This window comes from Oncorhynchus tshawytscha, linkage group LG22, assembly GCF_018296145.1.
Source record: "Oncorhynchus tshawytscha isolate Ot180627B linkage group LG22, Otsh_v2.0, whole genome shotgun sequence".
NCBI lineage: Eukaryota > Metazoa > Chordata > Actinopteri > Salmoniformes > Salmonidae > Oncorhynchus > Oncorhynchus tshawytscha.
The window spans coordinates 13,908,635-13,919,154 of NC_056450.1; the positions used below are offsets into that span (position 1 = coordinate 13,908,635).

The 10,520-nt window shown below is 41.4% G+C and overlaps 1 protein-coding gene across 4 annotated transcripts; it reads right to left on the bottom strand.

Annotated features, from left to right (window-relative positions):
* Positions 1–372: 372 nt before the first annotated feature.
* On the bottom strand, positions 373–9,873 carry coq10a (coenzyme Q10A). Of its 4 annotated transcripts, none has more exons than XM_024384220.2 (6): positions 9,351–9,870; positions 8,878–8,923; positions 8,137–8,289; positions 7,715–7,907; positions 7,385–7,486; positions 373–2,985 (listed from the first exon to the last, which is right to left on the bottom strand). In XM_024384220.2, the coding sequence occupies exons 3-6, from the start codon at positions 8,262–8,264 to the stop codon at positions 2,818–2,820; spliced, it is 591 nt and encodes a 196-aa protein (XP_024239988.1). In that variant the 5' UTR covers positions 8,265–8,289; positions 8,878–8,923; positions 9,351–9,870; the 3' UTR covers positions 373–2,817. The 4 variants fall into 4 exon arrangements, with proteins under 4 accessions (XP_024239988.1, XP_024239986.1, XP_024239985.1 ...); XM_024384218.2 differs by lacking the exon at positions 9,351–9,870 and adding an exon at positions 9,096–9,234; XM_024384217.2 differs by lacking the exon at positions 8,878–8,923 and having other exon boundaries at positions 9,351–9,873.
* Between the last annotated feature and the right edge of the window lie 647 nt (positions 9,874–10,520).

Here is a 10,520-nt window from a genome sequence, read left to right on the forward strand (position 1 = left end):
TGAGTGTCATGGATATGGTGGTTTACGGGAGATTTGTAAACCTAGTAATAATAGGAAAATAGGTATTTTAACTATCTCCTCTCTGTGTCGTTATTAATAACTGGCCCAGATACCAACACCCTGCTCTCGTTGCTTGCGCTTTGGTTTCCTTTTGAAAAGGCCGCATCACACCCACCCCTGCACGTCCCTTGCTACATAGCGACAAACCAAGGCATTCTTAACAAGAGTCCCCACAGCTCTACACCACCTGCCAAAGTTTTCTAACTTGAGAAACTCCCAAAGGTGACCTGAACAGCTTGCTACATGCCACAACTTCTGAAAGCAGTGATTTATGGCTAGATTACATTACACTCCCATGATTCTCAAAAAGTATATCGTCGGGAACAATCCCATTTTTTTTTTTTTAAACAACTCATTTATGAATGGTGGAAATATCTTTGGCTCTATAACTACATTGCATGCACACATATTCCCAATATTCCATTGATAACTCATTTTGTATTGAGCAGTGTCCAGTTGCTCATGGTCAAAACCAGAATTTCTAATGGAAAAGAAAAGGAGAGCACAGTACACTATAGTGTTTGCTGTACAACTGATACCATGGCTACAGGTGGAAATGCATACACACTAAAGTATGATTAACAGGCAAAACAACTTTGATCAGCATGCAAAACTCAAACATACTATGCTCATACACTCTGGGTCTCAACACCCATCTGTGCATTATTGCTCACTTAGAACTAATTGAAATAATAAATAAAGGTAGGCCTAATTATGAATACAGTAGGATGATTCATTCCACCTCCTCCATTTACAATACACACAACATACACAAATGCAATTGCCTTACATTCACACACACTTAATAGTTTCTTTTTCCATATCCAGTCTCTTATAGCGCACTGATAAGGACTGGGTAAATGAATGCAATATGGCATCAACACATAGCTTTGTGGCTTGTACTACATTGCTTCTACTTGTCAAGTGCAATTAGATTCAAAAGCAGTACTACTACCTGTGTTTGATGCCGGAGACTGGATAAAGACAGGAAGTTGCTTTGAAGTAGAGACGTTTCTTATGAGTCCGGGATTCTTGCTTGAATAACAAACGAATAGTCTTAAATCTTAAAAGACGTACACTTGCTTCCTATGTTCACCTTTCATGACACCTGAGAGTAAATGTCACCATCATAGCAGAGGGCAAATACATACCGGTATATTAAACAAATCAGTTTGACTGAGCCCTTTGTTATTACACATGAACTAAAATGAAATGCAAATGTATTCCCATTAAAACAAAGGCAAAACAAACAGAAATGCAATTCCAAAGAAAATATCCTACACAAGTAGCCATATCGTGCATGCATAAATAATTGCAATACTTTGTCTTGTTTCATTTATGAACTCGCTAGGCAGCTTGTGTTGACACTGTATAGAATTTTCACAGCTCCTGTTCTCCATATTTACATAAAGCTAAACATTGAAGACAATTTAATGTGCTTAATGTGTGTACGGTGCAAATTACCAATGATTGTTTTAATCTATGAAAAATGAAGCACTAACAACATTCTCGCTACACACAAAGGAAGCAGTTGGCTTGCTATTTAAAAAAATATATATAATAAATAATTTTTAAAAGCACTTCTTGGTATAAACAATACATTTAAAAAAAAAAAAATATATATATATATATATATAAAAAGGGGGCAATCTGCAGTTGCTGAATCCATTTTTGGACATAGAATTCATCTGATTCTTGACAAATAACTTAAATGCCTCACGAGCTTACCCCATCAGAAACCAAAATATAAACTTGTTTTATTACCAATGTTTGTAAACAAGCAAACAAAGCAAATGTAAAAAATACAAACAACTGTATAGCCTCAACATATATTTTAACATCGTCATGGTTAAAACTATAATTTTGATATCATGGATAGTCAGTCCAGGTATCCATAGATCTGTCTATGAATTTGAGAGTAGTTACATTTATCCAACCCAATCCCTCATCTTTTTACCGAAACAGTGGTTGGGGAGCATGCTTAAATTGTTATTGTTTCAACTATGGATTGCCCCTTTAAGATATATTCATTTTACAGGATTGGATGACTAGAACCTAGCAGGTCAGTGGAGTGCACCTGCACCCACTCTTCAGCAATCTACAGTGTCTAAAGCAGTCATATACTATGACATACTCAAAATGGTCCATGTCATTCGTTCACTCAATAGTGTCCTGCTCACTCATGATTACACAGCAATAAATTCCATCTATTCTGATTCGCGTAGTGGTCTTTTGTTTTACAATTAGACTTAGAAGGATTATTATTTTAAAATTGCACACACACGTCAATGCAACAAGGGGTCTGTGCTGAAGAGTGTACCCTTGTGAGGAGGTAGATGGCAGCTTTTTACACGAAAATGATCCAGGCTAGGATATGGGACTTCCAAGTCAACTATAGTTGTGTAGGGTGATAAGCCAGGCTGATGCCCACACTGATTGCTTGGTCCTTACTCTATAATGTGAGGAGGATGCACTAGTGGCAGCTTAGCCTGGTCACAGATCTGCTGTCACAGATGGTCCAAGATCTCAGAAGAGCTGATTTGTCATGCCAATGTGACCATAGGAGTTGGCAAGACAGCACAAACAGACCTGGGACCAGGCTATTGGTATCTGGGCCTTGGTGGTAATGGAGACTGAAGGCGGTTGATGGGGGCTGGGTCGTGTAGTGTCCTGCTGCTCCAGCTAGGTGATACAGGGGACTGCCAGGGTGAAGGTGCAGGCTGGTTTGGGGCAAGGTCACACAATACCAGATGGACCTCACGTTTGGTGTACCTCATGGAACATTAATTCCCGTGGGACGCAAGTCTGTGGGCCGTAGAGCGTGCCGGCCCGGCGCTCGAAGGCAGACACATTCTTTTTTACCACCTCGTCAAAAAACACAGTTGCTAACTGGGAGTGGAGCAAGGAACGGAACTCAAACGAGATCTGTATGGCAGGAAGGAGGGAGAGGGTAGAATATCAAATCAGAGAAGACAAACAAAAGAGAAAAAGGAAAAACAGAGTAGAAAGAGAAAATACACTACATAACCAAATGTATGTGGCCACTTGATCATAGGAACATCTCATGGGCATTAATATTGAGTTGGTCCACCCTTTGCTGCTATAACTATCCACTCTTCTGGGAAGGCTTTCCACTAGATGTTGGAACATGGCTGTGGGGACTTGCTTCCATTCAGCCACAAGAACATTAGTGAGGTCGGGCACTGATGTTGGGCAATTAGTCCTGACTCGCAGTCAGAATTCCAATTCATCCCAAAGTTGTTTGATGGGGTTGAGGTCAGGGATCTGTGCAGGCCAGTCAAGTTCTTCCACACCAATCTCAACAAACCATATGGATCTCGGTTTGTGCACGGGGGCATTGTCATGCTGAAACAGGAAAAGGCCTTCCCCAAACTGTTGCTACAAAGTTGGAAGATTAGATTAGTCTAGAATGTAATTGTATGCTGTACTGTTAAGATCGCCCTTAATTCGAACTAAGGAACTAGCCCGAACCATGAAAAACAGCCACAGAACATTATTCCTCCTCCACCAAACTTTACAGTTGGCACTATGCATTGGGGCAGGTAGTGTTCTCCTGGCATCCGCCAAACCCAGATTCATTCGTCAGACTGCCAGATGTTAAGCGTGAGTCATCACTCCAGAGAACGCGTTTCCACTGCTCCAAAGTCAAATGGCAGTGATCGTTAAACCACTCCAGCCGATGCTAGGCATTGCGCATGGTGATCTTAGGCTTATGTGCAGCTGCTCATGAAAACCCATTTCATGAAGCTTCCGACGAATAGTTCTTGGGCTGACGTTACTTCCAAAGGAAGTTTAGAACTTGGTAGTGAGTGTTGCAACTAAAGACAGGCGATTTTTACGAGCTAGGCGCTTCAGCACTCTGCGTTCCCGTTCTGTGAGCTTGTGTGGCCTACCATGTTACGGCTGAGCCGGTTGCGCCTAGAGGTTTCCAGTTCAAAAGTTACGGAGCTCTTCAGTAAGGCCATTCTACTGCCAATGTTTGTCTATGGAGATTGCATGGCTGTGTGCTAGATTTTATACACCTGTCAGCAACAGGTATAGATGAAATAGCCAAATCCACTAATTTGAAGGGCTGTCCACATTCTTTTGTGTGCATATATATATATATATAGTGCATTCGGGAAAGGATTCAGACACCTTGACCTTTTCCATATTTTGTTACGTTAAAGCCTCGTTTTTCCACGTCAATATACACACAGTACCCCATAATGGCGAAGTAAAAACAGGTTTTTCAAAAATTTTGCAAATATATACAAAATTAAAAACTTAAATACCACACTTAGGTTGGAGTCATTAAAACTCGTTTTCAACCACTTTCTTGTTAACAAAATATAGTTTTGGCAAGTCGGTAAGGACATATACTTTGTGCATGACAAGTCATTTTTCCAGCAATTGTTTACAGACAGATTATGTCACTGTATCACAATTCTAGTGGGTCAGAAGTTCACATACACGGAGTTGAATGTCTTTAAACAGCTTGGAAAATTCCAGAAAATGTCATGGCTTTAGAAGCTTCTGATAGGCTAATTGACATTTGAGTAAATTGGAGGTATACCTGTGGATGTATTTCAAGGCCTACCTTCAAACTCAGTGCCTCTTTGCTTGACATCATGGGAAAATCAAAAGGAATCAGCCAAGACCTCAGAAAAATAATTGTAGACCTCTACAAGTCTGGTTCATTCTTGGGAGCAATTTCCAAATGCCTGAAGGTACCACGTTCATCTGTACAAACAATAGTACACAAGTATAAACACCATGGGACCACGCAGCCGTCATACCGCTCAGGAAGGAGATGCATTCTGTCTCAGAGATGAACGTACTTTGGTGCGAAAAGTGCAAATCAATCCCAGAACAACAGCAAAGGACCGTGTGAAGATGCTGGAGGAAACGGGTACAAAAAGTATCTATATCCACAGTAAAACGAGTCCTATATCGACATAACCTGAAAAGCCGCACAGCAAGGAAGAAGCCACTGCTCCAAAACCGCCATAAAAAAGCCAGACTACGGTTTGCAACTGCACATGGGGACAAAGATTGTACTTTTGAGAAATGTCCTCTGGTCCGATGAAACAAAAATATAACTGTTTGGCCATAATGACCATCGTTATGTTTGCAGGAAAAAGGGGGAGGCTTGCAAGCCGAAGAACACCATCCCTACCGAGAAGCACGTTGGTGGCAGCATCATGTTGTGGGGGTGCTTTGCTGCAGGAGGGACTGGTGCACTTCACAAAATAGATGGCATCACGAGGGAGGAAAATTATGTGGATATATTGAAGCAACATCAAGACGTCAGTCAGGAAGTTAAAGCTTGTTCGCAAACGGGTCTTCCAAATGGACAAAGACCCCAAGCATACTTCCAAAGTTGTGGAAAAGGGCTTACAGACAACAAAGTCAAGGTGTTGGAGTGGCCATCACAAAGTCCTATAGAATATTTGTGGGCAGAACTGAAAAAGTGTGTGCGAGCAAGGAGGCCTACAAACCTGACTCAGTTACACCAGCTCTGTCAGAAGGAATGGGCCAAAATTCTCCCAACTTATTGTGGGAAGCTTGTGGAAGGCTACCCAAAACATTTCACCCAAGTTAAACAATTTAAAGGCAATGCTACTAAATACTAATTGAGTGTATGTTAACTTCTGACCCACTGGGAATGTGATAAAAGAAATAAAAGCTGAAATAAATCACTCTACTATTATTCTTACATTTCACATTCTTAAAATAAAAGTGGTGATCCTAACCTAACCTACTGACCTATAACAGGGAACATTTACTGGGATTAAATGTCAGGAATTGTGAAAAACTGGGTTTAAATGTATTTAGCTAAGGTGTATGTAAACGTCCGACTTCAAAGCTAAGTATTCAGACCCTTTACTCAGTACTTTGTTGAAGCACCTTTGGCAGCGATTACAGCCTCGAGTCTTCTTGGCTATGACACTACAAGCTTGGCACACCTGTATTTGGAGAGTTTCTCCCATTCTTCTCTGCAGATCCTCTCAAGCTCTGTCAGGTTGTATAAGGAGCGTCGCTGCACAGTTATTTTCAAGTCTCTCCAGAGATGTTCGATCAAGTTAAAGTCTGGTCTCTGGCTGGGCCACTCAAGGACATTCAAAGACTTGTCCCAAAGCCAATACTGCATTGTATTGGCTGTGTGCTTAGGGTCATTGTCCTGCCAGTCTGAGGTCTTGAGTTTTCATCAAGGATCTCTGTACTTTACTCCGTTCTTATTTCACTCAATCCTGACTGGTCTCCCAGTCCCTGCTGCTGAAAAACATCCCCACAGAATGATGCTGCCACCACTATGCTTCACCGTAGGGATGGTGCCAGGTTTCCTCGAGATGTGACGCATGGCATTCAGGCCAAATAGTTCAATCTTGGTTTCATCAGACCAGAGAATCTTGTTTGTCATGGTCAGAGAGTCCTTTAGGTTCCATCTGGTAAACTCCAAGTGGGCAGTCATGTGCCTTATACTGAGGAGTGGCTTCCGTCTGGCTACTCTACCATAAAGGCCTGATTGGCTGAGTGTGGCTGAGTGCTGCAGAGTTGGTTGTCCTTCTGAAAGGCTCTCCCATCTCCATAGAGGAACTCTGGAGCTCTGTCAGAGTGACCATCGGGTTCTTGGTTAGCTCCCTGACCAAGGCCCTTCTCCCACGAATGCTCAGTTCGGCCGGCCGGCTCTAGGAAGAGTCTTGGTGGTTCCAAACATTTTCCATTTGATGGAGGCCACTGTGCTCTTGGGGACCTTCAATGCTTCCTCAGCACGATCCTGTCTCGGAGCTCTACGGACAATTCCGTCGAACTCATGACTTGGTTTTTGCTCTGACATGCACTGTCAATTGTGGAACGTTATATACACCGTAGACAGGTGTGTGCCTTTCCAAATCATGTCCAATCAATTTAACACAGGTTGACTCCAATCAAGTTGTAGAAACATCTCAAGGATGATCAATTGAAACAGGATGCACCTGAGCACAATTTAGAGTCTCATAGCAAAGGGTGTGAATACTTATGTAAATAAGGTATCTTTAAAAAAAAAAAATTATACATTTGCAAAAATTAAAAAAAAAACTGTTTTCACTTTGTCATTATTGGGTATTGTGTAGATTGAGGAGGAAAAAGAACAAGGCTGTAACGTAACAAATTGTGAAAAAAGTCAAGGGGTCTGAATACTTTCCGAATGCACTGTAGTGTAATTTTGTCAGACTGCTCACATGCAAAGGGTGTATGCACAAATAGAGAGCAAGATTAGAAGAGAGGTGGGCAGCATAAGATAAAGACAAGGGCCACAAGCTGGGGCTGTCATATTCACCGAAACGTCCACAGTGCAGGTGCGGGGATAACCAGGGATGCCAGGACTGAAGCGCCATATCGTCTCCAGGTGGTTGAAAAGTGTTCCGTCTGTGCACACCGCCTATCACAAAACAAACAATTATCATCATAATTCATGAAACCAAAATTAAGAGGGATAAGTAGGGTTGCAAAACTGTGTTCCAGAAATCCTGGTTGGAAGATTCCTGAAATCAGGAGGGAATAAGCAGGAACTCTACAATACTCCAACCAAGATCTCTGGAAAACCTGGGAATTTTAGGAAAGTTATATACTGGAATTTTTTATCCCAAATTAAGTGGAATGAACTTACTTTGACCATGTGGGGTCGCACCACACTGATCATGGATGTGTATCGCTCTACAATGGGTGGGAACCCCACCTCCAGCTGAGCTTTGGAGTGGCCTGCCCTCTTCATGATGGTCTGGGACTTCTTACACCAGGGGACAAAGAGTTTGTAGTCATCCACGTTGGCTACCACATCATACATCTCCAGCATAGAGTACCTGAAGCAGCATAGTAAGAGGAGTTTGAAAACAACAACATTACATAACTTAATAAACACCTTCCACTTCCACGTTGTGTTTCAAATAGAAAAGGCCCTATTTTTAAAAACTTTAACATGAAATCTAGCCATGACTTCTTTCTATTTATGCATTCAAGCTCTGGTTTACCATGTACATATGGAAATATAGTCTTACAATATATTTTCTTTCATGGGTGGTACCATCTTACCCCAGTATCCTCCGCTCCGAGTACTCCTTTCTCTTATTGGTGAACCCCATGAAGGTTCTGCTGTGGTGAACTGATGTCATCATGTCCCAGTCCTGCTGGTGGCAAAGCACTCTGGGAGTCCTGGTCATTACAATACCACATGACGACAAGTGTCTGATGGGGAAGGGAGACGAAGAGAGGAAATGTTCAAAATACCACAACATCTCTAACAAACACCCTTTTCCAGGCAGGCTTCCTGCCATTAGAGTCAGGGCAGAAATAATATATTGCCAAAAGGGGGAAGAATTCTCAGTAGTATCCTATCCTTCAATCTTTCGGACAAGCTATCAGGCTATATTCTGAGTAAACACATGAATGGAACTATATGTAATGCGACCCACTCAGCCTATTCATTAGCCAAGTTTGAGTTTATATTGGACAAATGAAGGTAGGTCCCAACCCGTTTGCTTCCGTTTGGTTCCCAGAGTAAACGGTTTCCATTGCAAAAAAAATTGCAACAGACCAAATGTTTTCCAACGGAACTCAGCTAATGAACACCCCCCAGGGGTGAACCCCATGAAAGTTCTGCTGTAGGGAACTGATGTCATCATGTCCCAATCCTGCTGTTGGCAAAGCACTCTGGGAGTCCTGGTCATACACCCCTGGGGTGTATTCATTAAGTATTGTAAAGGAAACAGTTTACTGTTTAAGAACCAAATGGACGCAAACAGAGCAAACGGAACTAAACGGGGAGAGACCTACCTGAAGTTGTCCAATAGAAACTCAAATTTTCGTTCCAAAACGTCTTCTGTTTGGAGTAAACAGTTTCGGTTTAAAAACATTTTGCAACAGAAGAAACGTTTGCAACAGAATCGGAGTAATGAATACATCCCAGGTGCTCACTACAAATAACTGTGACAGTCATGGAAATAGAATTCGTCAGAAATATAAGAATTACAAGGAATAAAGCAACTACTTACATAGTGAAACAAATATGAAGTATAACACAATATGCATAGCCTATGACATGTGATTGAAAAGGGAACGTTTTAGTCCTAAATGCTAATTATACAGAAAGCACGTAATGTTCTTCAGAGTGGACCTTCATTATTTCAACCAGTGCTTGGTTGTAACAAGAACCTGCCCCATGGGGGATTGAAATAGATGCTAAATGCGCACGTACAGCACTGATTGGTTGACGCTGTCACTCGAAATGATACATTTATTAATCTCACCTGATGGTTTGTCTCATATGTTCTCTTGACCCCGCGGTGTGACAAGGTGAGCGACCTGAGCCAACAGCAATCTCCAGAAATTCACTGAATGTCCGCACACCCATCGGCATTCTCCGGGCAGTTGTTGAGGCTGCCATTATATTTTATGTGGGTTATTTTACTACAACCTCAAGTTGGAGAACGGATCATTGAATCTGTAGGTTACTGCTGAAAACACTGATCTTCGCCCACTTCGGATTGGCTATTCGAAGCAATTCACTTATCCAAATAGGCCTAGACGCAACAAAAAAGGCCGCGTTTAGTCTATATTATAAAAATGTTCATAAAGTAATCAATTTATTCTAAACTCGATGTCCTGGGTCGCTGAGGGTGCATAAATTGCGCTTTCGGGTTTTCCCATACGACGACAGCCCCTTAAAATATCGTCGTTTACTGTGCTCAGTAAAGTAAACAAAAACCGGTGTCGGTCAGGCCAGGGACAAACCTTACCAGAGAGGACGAGACGAAACGAGATGGTTTACTCTGCCCAAAATCTGTCCACGAAAATAAGACCACGAAGTGAATAATTTTTGTAGGGAAGTCAAGACTTATTTGATCGAATATACGTTTCATAATGGTTCAATTGTTACGAATGCACTGATATGTGAACACACGTGGCATTTTGCCCCCCCAAATACTTTATATTGGATATATGACGGGAAGGCCGTCGTTGTAAATTAGAATTTGTTCTTAACTGACATGCTTAGTTAAATAAAAATAAAAAATATGCTTGTTCACATGCTTATCTGCCTTTTCGTTGGATAGAATGGTCCAAACTAATCTCGCCTCCTTCCATCTTTGATGACATTTATTTCCATTGTTAAGAGCGGTCACTCGACTATCTTGTCAATAGATGATATTTGACCGTACTGTTTTTCAGTGGTGGAAAAAGTACCCAATTGTCATACTTGAGTAAAAGTAAAGACCTCGTTATGAAATGATTCAAGTAACAGTGACTCACCCAGTATAATACTATTTGAGTTAAAGTATAAAATAATTTGGTTTTAAATATACTTAAGTATCAAAAGTAAAAGTATAAATTATTTAAAATGTCTTATATTAAGCACACCAGGTGGAATAATTGTTTTTTAATTTGCGGATAGCCAGGGGCACACTCCAACACTCAGAAAC

Excerpts from the sequence above, each read along its gene's own strand:
- coq10a (XM_024384217.2), bottom strand. The coding sequence starts at position 9,487 with ATGGCAGCCTCAACAACTGCCCGGAGAATGCCGATGGGTGTGCGGACA. Across the intron at positions 7,908-8,136 it reads TCGGAGCGGAGGATACTGGG|GTACTCTATGCTGGAGATGT; the intron begins GTAAGATGGTAC and ends ATGCTGCTTCAG. Across the intron at positions 7,487-7,714 it reads TGCGACCCCACATGGTCAAA|GCGGTGTGCACAGACGGAAC; the intron begins GTAAGTTCATTC and ends GTTTTGTGATAG.